The 18066-nt window shown below is 50.9% G+C and overlaps 1 protein-coding gene across 4 annotated transcripts in view; it reads left to right on the forward strand.

Moving 5' to 3' along the window:
* Positions 1–18066, forward strand: part of BIN3 (bridging integrator 3) — a 40821-nt gene that overhangs the window by 12989 nt on the left and 9766 nt on the right. For 2 of the 4 annotated variants that reach the window (XM_040617999.1, XM_040618002.1), the window contains exons 3-6: positions 4795–4835; positions 5454–5515; positions 9346–9482; positions 9777–9817. In XM_040617999.1, the coding sequence (XP_040473933.1) occupies positions 4795–4835; positions 5454–5515; positions 9346–9482; positions 9777–9817 (281 nt within the window). The remainder of the gene's footprint in view (positions 1–4794; positions 4836–5453; positions 5516–9345; positions 9483–9776; positions 9818–18066) is intronic. The other 2 variants (XM_040617998.1, XM_040618001.1) reach the window with 1 other exon arrangement.

Here is an 18066-nt window from a genome sequence, read left to right on the forward strand (position 1 = left end):
CATCTCCAGGGCTGCATCCCAAGCCGATCAGAAGGGAAGTGGTTGTGGGTAGAGGATCTCCCACTCACAGAGATTGGACCACAAAAGAGGAGGGGGGGGGGGAGAGAAAAAAAAAAGCACATTTGTTCGTATCTAACTTTGGCTCTCCGTGAGGCATGTAACTGGAGCGCAGGAGAGGGGAGAATCCCGTAGCTCGCCAGCGAGCCTTTTTTCTTTTCTTGATGAAACGATGCTGGGGCTGGTGTCAAATCTAGGGCGGCAGCAGTACTGAAGAGCAATTTGTCCAGGCTGCAGTGGGAATTAGTCATGACTCCCTATGCCCACTCGCTGCTGAGCCTTTGAAGCAGGGCAGTGTCAGCCGCAGTTTAGCTCTTCAGGTAGAAGGAAACCCCCGTAGAAAATATTGGCTGGTGAACTGAAGTGATCTCCCACCCCCCAGACGTGCCTCTGCTTTGTTTCCACCTTAACCTGGGCAAATCCAATTCCAGACAGCATAATCTCTCCCCTGAAAAGAGCAGCTGTCACCGGGCTTGCCGAGAGGCCAGGAGCCGGGTGGGAGGATCTAATGCTCAGAGAGGACCTGCTGTCAGCGGAGCCACAGAGGACACAGTAATACAGCCCAATTAAACTAATGCCCAGTGATAGGAGTTAAACCTGTTAGAATTATATCTCTCTGCAGAATGTTTATTGCTCAAATCTGATGCAGTGATGAAGCCTCTTCTGGCGGAGATGTTCTCCCCCCCAGGACAACTTCGGTGCGAGCAGAGGTTATGCTGGAACCAGAGCTATAGTTGTCTTCCAAGCTCTCTTGCAGCTCCAGCTTGCTGAAGTTCATCTGCGTCACCCCGAGGTTGTACCCTGCTCTTCACTGGGGCTTGGGTTATCTGAGCCGGCAGGTAGCGGGGAAGAAGAGCCAGCCGTGCATCCCCATGGAGCGTGGAGCCAAGTCAACAGCTGGGGGAGTCAGCCAGCCCTTGGGATGGGGCAACCCAGTGGACAACCCCTTCTCATCACCCAGGTTTTACCCCTTCCCTCCCTCCCCCAGCTGCACGCTGGCCTGGGCTGACTCAGATGGCTCTCGCCTTCCTCCTCCTTGCTGGCTAACCTTGGGTGAGTCAGCTTGGCAGGGAGCGCAGACCTGAGCTGTGGGCCCGCACGCCTGCCAAGCCTCCCTTCCTTGACTCATCCCAGCAGCTCTGCCTTCCCCAGGGATGTCGGATGGAGGAGCTCCATGAGCAGGAGGATTCCACTGCAGCTGCCGGCCGTCAGCACCTTTCCATTAGGCTCCACCAGTGAGCTGGAAATCCCAGAATAATGGAGTAAATGTCACAGAAGTGGTGGGGTGAACTCAAGTGACACCAGCTAAATCATTTTTTACTCATTTGCGTGCTCTTCCTTCCATCTTTAGCAGGATGTAACTGGTCTCTGCGGCTCAGAGGTGCATCCTTTTTCATTTTCAGCATGCCACCCAAGCAGCCTTTCTCAGAAGCTTTCTCGCGAGGCGGGGATTTGGAGAGCTTGCTGGGTGGTGAAGGCCCAGATACACCTGCACCCCGTGGCGCAGGAGCTCTGCTGTCAGACGCAGAGCGAATATTCACCCACATTGCTTGCCTCCAATTCTCTTGCTTGATGGGATGGCAAAAGCTCAGCAGAAGTTCCAGGTTATAGCACAATTTTTGGCCTAATTGTATGGGTTTCTTTTTTTTTTTTTTTTTGGAGAGGAGGGAGGAGGAAGCGTAAGCTTTCCTCTTTTTCCCAAGACCCACGAAGAAGCTGAGACCACTGGAACATGTAAAAATCAGCTAGTCCTCCTCCTCCAGGAAAAGAAATTAACCTCAGGGGAATAAGAAGGTTCATCACAGTTCCTTATTTCCATCTCTTTGTAGTATTGGCTTTGGTCTTGCTTTGTTGCCTTGTAACCATGGTGTCGATTATGATATTGCCCTTAAAGCAGGAGGGATGTTATCGCAGGTGGAAGGCCCGGTGTTTGCAAACAAAAATAACTGGGTGAAAAAGAAGAACGTCGTTTTATTTCAATGCTTTTAAGAACTCATCGTTCTTTATGTAGATTTAAATAAAAACCCAGAGATGAGCGATCTTGCATTAACTAGCCCGTATGCCTAGAAGAAAAAGCGTTCAGTACAGAAACTCGTTTTGATTTGGGGTTTTCAGAAAGAGGCTGCAGAGAAGTGGGATTATTTTAATATTACGGAAACTTCCCTTCAGGATATTGTAATTTTCTTGCCTGTACTTCTTGTTCTCGTTACTCTTAACGTGATAATCCAATCCATAGCCTTTTGCCGTAAGTGTCGGGTATGTGTGGCCATTGATGATAGCTACCGGGAGCGGGAATTACTGTGTACTCTGCAAAATGTACTTGGCTTGCTGTCAGCTTGTCCTCCTTGCACGCCTCGGATCCGCCGATCGCTTGCTGCCTGCGAATCTGCACGGTGGGAGCACGTGAGAGCGGGTCTCGCCTGCCTCGTGCGTGGGGAGCCCTGCTCCTTGCTGCCTGCGTGGTACCGCTGGGCTCCTGCGATGCAAAGGAGAGAGCAGCGATGACTGGGAGGGCTACATCAGCCTGCAGACTGTGATGACTGGTAGCCAGTTGCTACTGTGGGCGTGAAAAATAAGAGCAATCCTTGGGCAGCTGTCTCTGCATAGATGGCACTGGAGATGTGAGTCAGGCCGGGCAGCTGAAGTGCCGCCTTGTAGATTCACCTCGATCGTTTGTAGAAAGCACACAGGCAAACTGGGTTGGGTGTTTTCAGGGAAGCTTGGAAGCCCTGGAAAATTTTTTTGGGGGGTCACATCACCTGGAGGGTTGCAGGGGAGGAAGTTTTGCCTGCCTTCGTGTCCATCAGGCAGCGACGCCTTTCGCTCACCCCCGCTCATTGCACAGTAACGGGGGAATCTAACAGCAAAACGCAAGGGGCCGATACTGTTAATTTTTGCAGGTGGTTTCATTTCATGGCCAAAACCTTTGGTTCTTGGAGGAACTGATTGCTGAGCAGACACGAGGAAGAGCCTCCCAAACAGAGAGAGACTTCCCAACAGTCTCCTGCGGACAGGGCTGGAGCTCCGTGCCAGGGGAAGGATACCACCAGCCTTCAAAGGACATATTTTTGAGTCGTGCCTGACCCTCTCTGGTTTGCAACCAAAACAATTCACACATAAGGCATATAAATAGAGCGCAATACTCCCTGGTTATTTTAGCAGCCGGAACAGCCATAGAAACTGAGGGTGATTTTTACTACGTGCTGGTTACCTGACCTCCAGGCACCAGCTGCTGCGGATTTCTGCAGAACTGTGAACCAGGCAGAAGTCGTGTGAGCTGCCCCCACACTGCTCCATGCCTGTTCTTCAGCGACCATTTTTAGCAGCACAAAAGGGAGCTGGAGCTGGGTGGAGGTTTTTCATCAGCAGGGAGAGCCAGCATGCATCCCCCGGATGGTGGGAGCTGATGGTGTGGACAGCTGTCCGTTGGGGATGGGGCACGCTTGCTGCGCCGGGCACCGGCTGCCTTCAGATCGGGCTGGTCGTGTCACTGTGTAGTTCAAGTCTATCTGAAAGCAGAGACCAGAAAGATATTTAAAAAAGGAGGTTTCAAGAAAACTGGGATTACTGGGCTCCGTCTTAAAATACTGGTCTTTTAATAGCAGTTTTGATTGAAAAGCAAGTGTCTTTATTAAGTGTTCTGGTTTCACATAACACTGTTACATCAAGCCTGGGTTTGAAATCCCGAGGACAGCATGAAGATTTGGAACAAACCTTTGGATCCTTCTAGTCCTGGCTGCTTGCAACACTTAGCATTTCCTTAATAGCGGAGTAGCTTGACAACAGAAATGAACCCAGTTTTGATCCCATGACAACAAAAGCGCATGTATTTACTCTTGGCTGGTCAATTGAAATCCATTTGCTTATTTGGTCGACGAGGTGTGGAATGAATGTTTAAGCGTGTGTTAAAACAGTCAGCATGGAAAGAAAGTTCCTTAAAATATCTTGTATCGCTGGAGATTTGCTGCCAGATAGCAAGTAGGAGGAAGCAGTCATTGATGTAGCACCAAGAGAAGGTTGTTCTTGAGCTCTGCGCTCTTCGCCAGCGCAGGTTTCTCCTCCCTTGGCGAGGTGTCGCAGTCCACTCGGACCGCTGCTCCAGCTGAAGGATTTCATCGGAGGGAACTGTTGCAGGGAGAAGGAGCCTATGGAGGGGGCAAATAATACGGAGACCGGAGGGCTCAGCAATGGCTTGAGGGGGCTGCGGGGAGGAGAACCATCCTGCTGAGGGATGGGGAAGGAGAGAGCGGCTGGGTGGGGGTCTGGCAGCCAGCCACGGGCAGAGCCACCGCAGGGCGCCTCTGCGGCGTGCTGCTGGAGGAGAAGCGGCTCCTCTCAGCTCCTGGGACGATCATGCCTTGGGAAGGGAAAGCGGGCTCGTCCCCTGCCAGCACCGAGCCGACTGTGGGCGCCTGTGTCGGTGCGTGCTAAGTTGCGATCTCTCTGCTTTTAAGGCATTCCCATTTACTCCGTCAGCTTCCAATTCATGTGCTGGAGCACATCCTTGGAATGAGCTGACGCAGTTGGTGGCACTGTCTTTTGCTCTAAGAGAGTCTGGAGGAAAAAAAAAAACCCAAAACCAACCAAGATTTCATTTACTTTTGAAGTGTAACTCCCATTATGCTTCCCAGGGTTCACGTAGGCATTTCCCGAGGACAGGTTTCCCTGCCCAGGTCGTTGCCACTCCAGGCTCTGCTGCGGTACCTTTGAGCTGATTTCCATCTCGTCTTTCCGCAGGTGGAGAGGGACTTTGAAAGGGAATATGGAAAGCTTCAGCAGTAAGTATCAACCACACCGGTAAAACAGGAACAGTAGCATACTTCTCTGTTGTGCCCTCTCATTGCATCTTCCCAGGAAATTTTAGCCAGTTATGCTCTTCCCAGCAAATCACTCACTGCCCTGTAATTTCTAATTCTTCAGAGTTTCCCTGGTGGCTGGGTGTTCAAAGGTGGCCTAAGAAGTATTTGCAGTGGGGTTGAGGTTTGCAGATTACGGCAACTCTGAAGTAAAAAGTGTAAAATTGCTAGAAAACTGTGGGGTCACCGAACAGCTCAACACCTCTGAGGACAAATATTGGTTTTACCATACTGACTGTGTCACATAAGCTCACACTTATCATCTGGAAGCATTTGGCTTTACCATTTGTGGCAAGTGTGAGGACTTAAGGAAATATGTGACTTTGAATAAGAGATCACCAACTTGAAAAAGTTGAAAACCATCTGAAAACAACCAGAAAAGGTTGAGCAGCACTGAACTTCATAGAGCCTTGCCTGGATATTTTTAACTCACAACAGAAGCCAGCATATTCAGCCCGTAAATGATTTGTTGCACGTATGATACACTTCAGTTTGTTTCTTTCCAAGATTCAGACTTTGCCTTGTTCTCCCATCTTTCAGATTGGAAGATCAGACCAAAAAACTTCAGAAGGATATGAAGAAAAGCACAGATGCAGACTTGGGTATGTGACTGTAGGATACATAGACTGTGAACTTGGCCACAAAGAGATGAAGTGACTTTCTCAAGATCACATGAGTAATCTGTGACAAGTCTGGAAAACAAATCTAGATCTCAGTCCCACTCAGTTTGCTTAGTTACAAGGCCATCTGCATGAGGGCTGCCGAGCAGTATCTCAACCAAGGGAACAGAAAGTATGTTACGGGCTTGGTCCCTGTCTCTTGAGCGGCGGCTTGCTGTGTGGCCTTGGACAAGTCACTTTCTTTTCTTTGCCTCGGTTTCTGCAGCTGAAAAATAGGAGCAATTATGCCAGTTCTCACGTTAGACAGGCAGGAGCAGTATCCAGCTGAGCCTATTGTGTCGAGCATAGTCACCTACTTCAGTCAAAGGCATCTTACGCTGGCTGAAGCCAAAGGAAGGTGGGACGAGGCTTTGGGGGGTCTGCAGAGCACCACGTAGGCATCGCTGCGTGTGTTTTGCGTCCGAACTGCTGACCTAGCAGCTCTCATTCAGGAATAACCCTGCTTGTTCCCTCGGTGGCTGCTTGCTTTGGCTTGACCTCGTGGCAGTGGGCGATGTAGGAAGCAATAAACAAGTCATCTCGGCGTGTACCGCCGCAGCTGCCCGCTGCTGCCTTTTAAACCAAGATGGGAGAGAGGAGATGGAGCAGTCTGGTGGAGGGCAGCTGGGAGAAGTGGATTCGGTGGATGCCGGTTATTAAACCGAGCAGGGCAGCCTGCAGAAACATGCAGCAAAGAGCTGTTTTAAACACAGATGGTTTTTCTCAGCATGTGGTTTGGAGTAGTCCCTATTTGTACCGGGCCCCCACAGCTCCGGAGCCAAGGCAGATGCACCAGCGCAAACAGGTGTGGGCTGGACTGGTCCAACACTCATCTCGTGGGAGCTGGGTTCGCAGAGGGGCAGGGGAGTGGGATGGAGCCCCACTGGCTGCTTTGCCAGCGAGGGGCTGGCAAACGCTGGGCTTCCCATGATACAGACCTTCACCTGGGTGTATGTGTGTGTGCGCGCTCGGGTATTGCCAGACGTAAACATGGATCCCAGCTCCTGCCTGCGCGCTCCCACCCTTCCCAGCACGGTGCTGGCACGTACGTGTGCTTGCACAGGGCGAGTGGTGGGAAAGGCACCAGTAACCAGCGCTGCCAGGACTCCTTTCCAGGGTGAAAATTGCCCTTTCTGGGGACTCTGGTCATTGTCAGGGATCCTTGGTAAGTTTTTCCTTGTTAAGGATTCCCCTCCCCTCCCTTGCAGTGGGCGTTGTTTATATGGAGCATTTCAAGTCCCAGAGGAGCTGTGGGAGGACTTTCTTTTTCCGTTCTGCTACATGGCAGAGTCACAAATGAGCCTTGGCCAGATCCAGTAAGATCTGATTTCTCATTTAAAGGCATGAAATCATGAGTGTAAGGGAAGATTTTGAATGTGGCGTGGTGAGGGATGGGTGAAGGCAAAGGAGGTAGATCTGATCGAGTGCTGAGGACTGCTTTCCTCACCTGGCAGTGCCCTTTGCCACGAGGAGATGGCCGTGCTCGCTCAGCCAACACCCGGCCCCCGTATCCGATGAGGATGGCAGCGCAGCAGCGTTGTTGTGTCCTCCTGAGCGTCTGTATTTCTTCCAGTGTACCTCTGTGCCGAGGGGGCTGCTTACTCGCTGCCTGCAAACACTCCCTAGCAAACTGGACCTGGTGGCTTGAGTCTCCACCTTCTGCCAAAAAAGACTCGGAACGAGACCGATTCCTCCGTCTGGACGAAAATGTTCCTGTGAGGCTCGGCCGCTGCTCTGCCAGCTGCAGCAGCGTGGCTGGGAACAGGGTATGGGTTATTAGCAGCACTCTCTGTACTGTGGCTGAAGGTCGTTAACCTCCTTCCCCACCCTCTTTCCAAACAAAATAGGATCTTGAGAAGCAGGAGGATGTTCTTTAATCGGAGAGAAAAGCTTTTCTTTTGAAATGAGGCGCAGGTAACCCACTGGATCACCGTTGGCTCTAGAGAGCCAAACTGTTCTCCACTACTTGTGTATCGCGATTCAAACAAGCAGTGCCTCTCTAAAAGTGCCTCCTTTAATTGCAGTCGCATCTCACGTGCTTCATGAGCAAAGCACCTTAACAGACCCTCCCGAAGCCCACCCCGAGGGGCGGGCGATGCTCTCCTCTCCCATCCCATGTCAGCAGTGTGCCTGTTGAGTTTGGATTGAAGAGGTGGCACCCGGAGATGCCCTCCAGGGGTCCCGGCTCCCCGCACAGCAGTGGGGACACACAGCCCCCCACGGCTGCTTTTTCGGAGCCGTACAGGTGAGGTCAGTGGTGCAGGGGAACTGTCTGGCCCAAAATCTGGCCGAATGTGCCTGACCCCCCCGCCCCCGCCGGGTTCTGGCCTCCCGGTGTGACCCCGGTGCTCACAGCAGCTCCCCTCGCTACAGAACACTTACAGTTCTCTCCCGATGAAGGGAAACTAATTTTTCTTCCAGCTGAAGGAGTTCTGCCATTCTTAACTCCGTCCCGTTTTGGCACAAATCCTTCCTCAGATGTGGTCACACATATGGATTATATCCCATCTGTTTAAAGGTTTAAATGCCTAAACCCTTAATGTTTGGATAATAGACGGATACGGTAGCTTTGTTATTCTGTAGTCAGCATCTCGTTCTGCATTGAGCTTCCCAGCTATTTAGCTTCTGAGCTCTCTGTATAATTGTGTGTAACCTTTAAATCAGAATGTTTAACCCCTTGATTTATGATCTTAAGCCCCATTATTCAGATGACTTTAACTTTTACTATCTGAATGAGTACAGTAGGAGTCTTTCCAAAGCTCATCTGTAGCACGGCTCAAGCATCTGGCTTTCTGATCTTAAACTGGAATAACTTCCAGCAACAGTGCTGACGAAAAAGAACATTTTTTTTTTTTTTTTAGTACCCGTGACTTCTTTTTTCTCCTTTATTCCCATTTATATTGATGCTTGCTTTTTTATAAATCTTTTTTTCCGTTCTGTACCTTAGCTATTTTCTTGCTCTTTTTTAGCAGTCCTGTCATAGGGATTTAATTTTCCCTTTGAAGACAAAGTGTTTGGATAGGAAGAGAGATGTCTGATGGAAAACAAGCAGAAGTGCTCAGCGAGGGAGGAACTGAAGCCCGTGAGAGTGTGACGTCGTGTTTCTGGACTTCTTGTGGCAGTCTCAGGGTCTGAAGAGACTTCAGCCTTTACATTTTCCCCTGGCTTGTGGGGTTCATCTCCACGGGCAGAAAAAGTGCTTAGCCAGCTTGTGTCTCTGCTTCTTGTGTAGTGCCTATTTTGAGATTGAAAGAGAAACCTCGTCTTCTAGTCCTGTCAGTCTGGTCCTTTTCCACCAGCACTAAATCCACTTCAAATATATATTTTTGTGAAGCCATTTGAAAGACTTAATGGACTGTGATTTTTTTTCCTCCTTGTGGAAGAGCTGTAGTGGGACTGAGAGTGACACTTAATAGTCTGTCAAGAAAAGACGTATAAAAATCCCATCTACATTTTTTTTAAGAGAACAGTGCTTTTGTTAGTCTGGTATTATTTCTGGCAACATCACAAGCCATACATCAGAGTGGTTCAGACTTAACAGATAAAAACAGTTCTCTGTGAATGAATTGATGGCTCTTCCTTTCTTTTCACTCAACTACCAGTGAATATCTTCCTGGAAAGTTGTGCTAAACCCCCTGCCTTGGTGGCTGGAGTCCCTGATTTTTGCCCTTTGTAGATGCAGGTGCCCACCCGGGGTTGTGTGGCTGTCCCACCAGGCAGCCGCTGAGACGTGACCCTCTCTGCTTTCCTTTGCATGCTCCTGTTTCCCACAGCCATGTCCAAGTCGGCCGTCAAAATCTCTTCCGACCTGCTGTCTAACCCCCTGTGTGAGCAGGAGCCCGGCTTTCTGGAGATGGTCATGGCCTTCGACACAGCGATGAAGAGGATGGACTCTTTCAACCAGGAGAAGGTGAGTGTGGGTTTGGCTGAAGAAGGGGAGACCAGGGCGTCCTTCTCTTTTTGTCATCGTCTCCAAGATGCTTCCCACGTGAGTTTCTCTATAACCTTACTCTTCTTCTGACTCTGGTTGTACTGGGGATTTCAGTCACCCCGAGCACAGGGGATGAATTTTCTATTTTTTGGTTAAAGGGTGTTGTGGTTGAAGCTCCTGCCATCCTATGGTAGGCACCGTACAAATGTATCATTGTGCAAACGGGCTTTTTCAACAAGCCTGACATATAATCATTCCTTTTGCTTTCGACAGGTGAATCAGATCCAAAAGACAGTCATAGAGCCTTTGAAAAAGTAAGTACCAACATTGTCTTATGAGCCATATCGAGCGTTTGTCATAACTGTGTACTGCAGGGCTGTGTATCATGGAAAGAGTGGTTGTGGGGTTAGAAACCAACCCTTCTAAAGAGGTGATAGTTCACATCCCTGTGACAAAATCGCATCCTCCTTGCTTTACAGCTGGGGCATGGAAGGGTGGGATGGTCTGGCTGAGTCCATACTCCCATTCTGTGACAAGGGTGAAGCCCTTTTGTGTCTCACCCTGCCAGGTGCCTTCCTCCGGACTTTAAAGAACACCAGAGATGAGTAATGTGGAATGCATTAAAACCTTCAACTTCCCTCCATTCATGTGTTGGTTACTACCAACACATTGCTACAGCTGGAGAAAAATCGGCTGGGGAGCTCTGCTGCGGGCAGCAGGCACGGACAGTGCCATCCAGCCCAGGGTGGTGAGCGTTCGCTTGTTTGAACAAAAGCTTGCTTCCAGTGAAAGTTCTTTCACGTTTATAAATCATACATCCGTGCAGGAAAGAAAGAGACGTTGCAGAGCTGTCTTAGCTCGGCAGTGAGCAGGTGCGAAGTACGGGAAGAAAAAGACCCGTAACTGATAACTGACCCAGGATGGGATGTCTCAGGTTCTGGGGAAAGGCTTGCAAACCTCTGCGGGAAAAGCTTCAGACCACGCGTGGCCTGAAGGGCCAGCCTGGGGTGCACATGGAGGGGAGCCCGCTGCCGAGTCACGCCGAGAGCCACCCTGTCACCAGGAGGGGAGGTTTGGAGCCGGACCTGGCTCTGAACTGTGCCCGTCCACAGATTGCACAGCTTGGAATGAAATCCTTAGCAGAGAGCGAGAGCTGGAGCTGTTGACAGTGCTGTTCTGGTAGCAGATTTCTGGTTCCCCCCCTCCCCCCCGCCCCGTTCCTTGCTAACTGGTGCCGTACGGTGCATCAGTACCAGTCATGCCTCGGCACCGCGGCAATTTTGTCCCCTGGGTCTCAACCTGGTGCAAGTCCCCTCCGTCTGCACCCTTCCCACCAGCATTAGCAGCCGTAACCAGTGTCGCAGGCTGTACCCCCGAAACATTTAAGGAGTGCTTCAGTTGCGATACCAAATGCCTTCTGAAATCCTGAGATTTGCTGTTTTCTTACAAGAACAGAGCAAGCGAGCGAAAATAAAATAAAATTACTTTAATATGACAGTAAGTGTTGCAAATTGCTGAATAACAATTTTAGTTTAGGTTTGACACAGGGTGGTTTGGGTTTTTTTAAGTTGTTGTTTTCTGCCCAAATCTGAAAGTAAAATCTCATATACCGCTTAGCACATGAGGTTGCAGTGTGTTTCTATTCGGGGGATGTTTGGTGACTCAAGTTTCACCTTGGTCATCTATCTACAACCAGAAATTCTTGATTATTTAGGGGAAAAAAAAAAAAAAAAAGAGAGAAAGAAAAAGAAAGAAAGAAAGAAAGAAAGAAAAAAATCCCAGGCTTGTTCTGTGGAATTGTGTTGCTTATTATCTAGATTGTCCTCATGAAAGATACATTAACTTTTTCTTCCAGCATTCTGTTAAAATTGGAAGAAGGGCTTGTGTCTCTGAAATCTTCGTGGTGGTTTTTTTCCTCCCCAACTTGTGCTAGTTGATGAAGGATAATACCTTTCCCGGCAAACCCTGCTTCGTGTTTTAAACCCCGGGCAGTGTATGGGGCTGTTAATTTGAGATCATAAAACCATTTCCACTTTGCTGATGCTTTATTCTGCATTCGTGCAGCGTTTGGCTCAGGGTGCTCTAGATGCTGCCGTAGCACGAATGGTGCAGAAGGGGAAAGTCCCCCTTTCCTCTTGCTTCAGGTTGGAGGCAGCTGGGCGAGATCCCGTTGTATTATTCCTGCCGTAGGGAAATATTGGGGGGATAGTGGAGTCTTACAGGACACAGGGGCTGTTGGTTTGTTCCTCCCTGGTGCAGGTGCGGTGCCCGGGAGCACTTTCGCCAAGAGGTTTCAGCTCACAAGGTGTAACGCTGAACTCGCCGGTTATCTGTCTGGTCCTTAGCTAAATGTAAGGGTGTTTACTTCAGCATCCTGGCTGCTTTCCAGTCTTGGCAATTCTCTCCAACTTCCTAAATTTCCATTGGACTTGAATATGGTAATTTTTTTTTTTCCCCCTTCCTGCCCTTTGGCACCTGCAAACAGTTGCTGCGTGCTCTTAAACAGCTTATGTTTCATGCTCGGAGAGGCTGCATCTCCATGCTGAGCGAAAAAATGTTCCTTTCGTTCTCTCCGACTCTCCGCGAACGTAGGTACGTGCATGGCCGAGTCGTGCAGCCAGGAACATTTCTAAGGAGCCCAAGGGTCCATTTTGAAGCTGATGAGATGCAGGAGAGAAATGCAGAGCTTGCACCTCCCCTTGTCCTGCTGGCAGATAAACCCCAGCAACATTTCTAGGATAAAAGTTTCAGATTAATGAAAGCTGCCTTGAGGAGCTCTTCTTATTTCCAGTTAGGTATTGCTTCCCCTCGCAGAGGCAGTCCTCCCTAGCCTCTCCCAAACTTGCTTTGACCTAGAAAAAGGCTTTTGCTACAACAGCTGCACTTTATTACATCTTCACTGGTGGTCTTTTATGGTTTATTAGCCAAAGAAACAGATAAGTATAATCCAGGCAATTATCATTAGTGGTAATATAGCGTAATCAGAGGCACATGTGCAGTAAAATCTCCATTCAGTTGTCCAGGGATAGTAGGTTTCCGACAAATATTGTAGAATTTGTTGAACCATGGAGAAGAAAGCAGTAGTAGATTTAGAGGGGGGTGGAGGCTCGTATTGTTTAAATCCTTCTGCTTCTGGGGATGTAGGGTTATTCAGAGTTTTGCTTTTTGAGCCCCAAGAAGCCCTTGGCTGGGAATCACTCATTTAACTTCAGGGAAGGAGCAAAGCTCTGGTGAGAATATTGCATATTTCAGCGTTTGGGTTGGGCAGGGAGCTGGGGTGGCTGGGAAAGGTCGGGAGGGATCTGCTCTCCTCTTTGGGAGATGCCTGCATAAATTCACACCACATCAGTGAATTTGGGGCAAGGGGGAAGTAAAACAGCTGGTTTTTACTTCACTCTTCCAGTTCTTCACTCCGGCTTGGGTGAGCAGCGAGGTGTATTGGCTGGATTGGGGATCGGTGATAGACTCTGTACTGTCATCTTAGTATTAACGTATTGTGTGTCAGTATTTAAGGAAGGAAGCAGCTTAAATTAGCCAGGTGGTTTGGAGATTCACGGGCTTTAATGCTTTTCACGTTTGGAACCGATTTTCAGTGTCGCAGGGTCTCAGTTTAACAAACTCCAGCTGTCTGAACCTCCCTGGGCATCGGGATGTCGTGGTCACCCCAGTACGGTACCATCCCCTTGGCTTGGAGCACGGTCCTGCTCCTGTAGCCGAGGAGCTGCTGCGGGATGGGGAGAGGCTGTGGCAGGGGGGACACAGTGGGCATTGCCACCTGGGTGCCATCAACCCAGGCTGGGTGCCATCAGCCCAGGCTGGGTGCCATCAGCCCGGGCTGGGTGTCAGTGCAACGGGAGGTCCCAGAGGTACAATCCCAAGAGCCGTTTGCAGCAGATTGATGTAGAAATTCAACTAGAGCTGGATGTCTGCAAATATCTGCCAGCGATAGCAACCGGTGCTTGGCATCCACCGAGCATGGGAGGGGGGGTCGTCGTCTTCTTCCCACACCCCTGCCATTAACATGAACCCTGGAGCTGCATTTCCTTGCCGGCAGCCGAAGCAGATAACCGGCCACCAGCAGCCCCAGGGGTACCCGGGACCGGAAGCAGGAAAAGCCGCTTTCATGTCCTTAACGAGCCCCTAATGAGGATTTCGTGCACAAAGCTAGCCACATGGCTGCCTGGCCCCCTCCCGCCGCGCGGGGCTCTCAGCCTAATCCCCAGCTCGCTGCTTTTTTGTACCGTCATCTTCATTTCTGTTCCTTTTCGCTCTGGTCGGAAGGGCTGGTTTTAATTTCCCCCTTCCTGGTGGGTGGACGGGCCCACGACGGACGTGTGGGCACGGGCTGAGGAATGGCAGGCATCCCCCAACATAGCCCAGATGCTTTGGCCTCGCGCTGAGCCATCCTCGGGCCTCTCCAAACTTCCTCCTCATCTCATCCACCGTCACTTTCTTTTGCGTCTGATGCTCCCCAGCTCTGTTCTTCCTTTTTCCCCTGTCCGGTGCCAGCTGTAGATCCTGTCCTCTTCCTTTTGCTTTCGTTATCCAACCGCTTGTCTTTAAAATACCGTAGGGAAGAGCGCATGTGCATGCCAGCCTAGTCCAGCTCACGGGGCTGCCAATGAGAGCGGTCAAGACACTGGCAAACAGGGAGAAATAAAGGTTTTACTATTATTTTTCCCTGAGCTGAAGCCCTAGCACCTCTTTCGCATTGCTGACGCTAAAAATGGGGACTGGAGGAAGCCGCAGGGTGAGCACTGGGGATACATCGGGGGTGGAGAGGGAGAGGAGGAGGTGGGATGCTCGGGGACCTTGCTGCAGGCAGGGAGGTGATGGGATGGTCCCACTCTTTGTGCATCCCTGCCACAAGCTGCTCACCGGGTTTGCCGGCAGCCTCCCACTGGAGAGGGAGAGAAGTTTTCAATCTTCAAGGCACCAGACTTGTCAGCTGGGCTGACTAGCGAATGAATCCGGCTGCGGCGGGAATCCTGGTGGCACTTTTATCCTCCGTGGCAGTGTCTCTCCAGCTCTGTCCTTTAATTACGGGAAGCTGAAGGGAGGCTGGAGCGGAGACGAGGTGGCAACATGATTTATAATTCAGAGAATCCAGCGATTTATGGGTTTTTTCCAAGGCTAAACTGTCATCCTAAGAGGAGTTCACCAGTACATTCCCCCTCTCCCCCGCCCAGCAGCAGGGAGATAGTAATTTGTATTTTCTTTTAGTTATCCCTGTGTATCTCCCCTCACCTGCTCCTCTTAAGCCGCCTGTACTGTAATCCCCGCTCAGCAGCCTTGCCTAAAAAGTGACAGGGAACAACGGCAGCTTATTCTGCAAGCTGCTTTTGTGGCGGGGGCTCTAATGCCCTGTGCTGCTGTTTTACCTTCGCTCCCACTCTGTGTTTTTAGCACCGTACCCACCACGTTTTCTTTTAAGTCGGCTTCAGTTTTCTTTGCTTTGTATTAAAAAAAAAAAAAAAAAAAGTAAGTCTCGAGTAACAGAGGGCGGTCCTGGGGATTTGTGAGCGGTTACGGCTGTCAGACCCTCTCATCCCCTACAAAATCAGGGTCTGGGTGGAGCGTATGAGGAAGGATGGTGCTGGCCTTATCAACAAATACCCGCACCAGCTACAGGGCTTTTCACCCGCACTTCTTGCAGCACTTTGTAGCAGGAGAGATCGTTGTCCCCGTTCCACCATGGGTGAAATGACCCAGGTTTGCTTGTGGGGCTTCCCTGGTCTTGCTAAAGTGCTGTCGTTCTGGGTTTCGTTGTTCAGACATCCAGAGTGGCTGATGTTCTTTGGATGTTGCTCGCCACCCGTGGCACTGATGATGGTCCTTGTCCCTTGTCTGCTGGCGCCGCGGCTGCCAGGAGGGTTTGCAATGCTTAGCCAAAGGCTTTGGAAAAGACTTGAGATCCTTGTGGGGTTGTTCTGGCAGGGCTTGGGAAGCTGAGGGATGTGTTTGTGGATGGCAGCAGCTTCTGGAGCCTCTGTAGACGGCCTTTCTGCCAGGCTTTCCATGAGGAGCATTTGTAAATAACATGCATGAGATATTTGCAAAGACACTGGGGTGACATGTGAAATGCAGTGAAATTTATTAAGTCATCAGAATAACTTGGCAGTGGCGGGAGCCCGTATCTCTCTATCACCCTTCATGAGTGTTTACCACCCCTGGCACTTGACTTGAGATCGTGTTTCCGTGTATACAGGGGAGAAAAAGCCGGGCAGGACTGCAGCATGGGCGAGAAACCCGCTTCTGAACTCCCGGGGAGTTTCAGAGCTGCTGGGTTAACAGGGAATTCAGGCAGAGTAATTCCTTCAGGTGCCAGAGGCAGCTTCGCCTCAATCCAGATCAGTCCAAGAAGGAAGGAGCATCCTTCCCTGCTTGAGCTGAGCTAATCCTGCATGAAAATTAAACCAGGTGACTCACGAGGAGAGCTCAGTCTGCACGGGGAGAGCTTGGTTGGCACTGGGAGAGCTGGGTCGGGCACGCTGGTGGCGTCTGGAGGAGCCGCAGCTGGCCAGGTCCTTCCTGGTGGTGCCAGCGGTGAAGGACCACGGCACCGAAGCAACCTCAGCTGCCACACGGGGTTTAGACTTAGAAATCCCCACGCCACCTCGCTACTCGGCTGTGGCTGCTCAGGAGAAACTCCAGCACTCAAGCAGGTTTCAACTTTGCTGCTCACAGCCCTTAAAACCCCCTTGAGCATCTCAGGAGGGTGGTTTGAGCCCCCTGGGCACATCCCTCAGCAACCCATCACTTAATGCTGATGTTCCTTTCCAGTTCCCCAGGCCAGCCCGGCTTTGGATCCAGGAGCGGGAGTGATGCGTTGTGTTAATGGCAGCTTGTGGAGCTGAGCCATCCCCCTTCCCCCTCTGAAATGCAGCGTATAATCTATGCATTAAAAGTCCTTGTGAGACAGTAGTTGCTGTGCCTACACAGTAACAGCCTCTTCAGATCCAGCGCTGTAGATATTTTTTTAAAGCGCTGCTGGAGTACAGTGTCCTTCCATTATGGGCTGCGAAATTGCACTGAGTTGGTACTGGGAACAAAAAAAAAAGGGGGGGGGGGGGAGAATAAAAATCCAGCCTTTTTTCCTTTTTAAAACCAGCTTTAACTTCAAAGTAAATGGAAACTGTCTCGCTGATTGTCTTCTGCATTCTCTCTTGCTATATTTCTGAGCTAAAGGGTTCGCTTTTCCCCTGCGGTAGCGAGTTTGTAAGATGTAAATGGCTGCGTGCTAATTCTCTGGTGTCTCGTGGCTCTTTTAATGTACGAGCACCGTGGAAGTGCCGAGCGTGAGGGAGTGTGTAAGAGAAAGGACTCGAAAGCCGGACCATCAGAAAAGCACCGTTTCAAAGCTGGTGTTGGGTACCGACACAAGGCTCGGCTTTTTTGAGGCATCTTCTTGATAAGCCTTTTCCAAGAGCTGATGGATGCGCGGGCAGTGCTGGCCACATCCAGGCCACGCTGGTGGCTTGGCAGCCCCGGAAGGATGGCCGCAGCTCAGCGTTTGGTGCACAGCCTCCCTGCAGACCAGGGGAAGGAGGATTTCCCAGCCCCAGGCCACCTCCTCGCATGTTTCCCAGGCTCGGAGGCAGGTTGTGGAGGAGCAGCGTGTTCGCCCCCATCAGCCTGAGTGAGCTGCAGCTCGCTCCTGCCCTGCTCTTGGATGCGACGCACACAGGTACGAGGTTGTGTGCCATTGTCAAACCTCCCCTGGTCGGGGATATAGGACAAAGACAAAGCCGAGAGCCTCTGGCCTGGTGGGATCCATCCTTTCCATTGCCAACTCGTTAATAATTGGGAGAAATTTCTGCAGAAGCTGCAACCTCAAGCTGCTGCCGTTAAGCGTGCTCTGTTGCCAAAGAACGCTTGTGTTGTTACACCGAGGAGACCTCTCCGCCCGGGTACCCCTTCCCCTCCTCCGTGCAGTCCTTACTGCCCATCCCTATTTCCCTAGCCCTCTCACGGCATATTTTTGGCCCTTATGGAGAGGGAGGAGATATTTTAGCAGCCAGCCCTAGCCCAGGAGATGGTGAGTCCCTGCTTGGAGCCCAACACGGCCAGGACGTGTAAGCCACCGCGGCATTTCAATATAACGGGGAGCCGTGTGTGAAGGTTACCATAAAAAGCAATGTCAGGGCAGCAGCATCTGATCCGCGCGCGGGCAGCTGGGCGGCAGGGTGACGCTGGGTGAGCTCCCTGATGACTTTTGCAGGTCGCTCCTCGTGCCACGGCCCCAGCTGCGACAGTCTCTCGCGATAGTCTGGGTCGGAGGGAGAATAGCATTGGGTGAGCCCACGAGAGCTTTGCTGGCCACGCGCGGGCTGGCCCTGGTTATCCTCAGCCGGCGGCGTTGCAGGAACGCGTCACTGGTTCGGTGGGGGATGCTTGAACACAAACGCCTGAACATAAATTCGTACTAAAACAAACCCTTCTCCCTCGCTTCTGGCGTTTGCCCTTTGCAAACTGGTTGAAAAAAAGGCTCAGGGGACAAAAGCTTTGCCTCTGCACCCGCCGGTCTGGCACATTAGCACCCTCCGGGGTGAGCGCAGCGGCA

This window comes from Falco naumanni, chromosome 19 (genome assembly GCF_017639655.2).
Source record: "Falco naumanni isolate bFalNau1 chromosome 19, bFalNau1.pat, whole genome shotgun sequence".
NCBI classification, from domain to species: Eukaryota; Metazoa; Chordata; class Aves; order Falconiformes; family Falconidae; genus Falco; species Falco naumanni.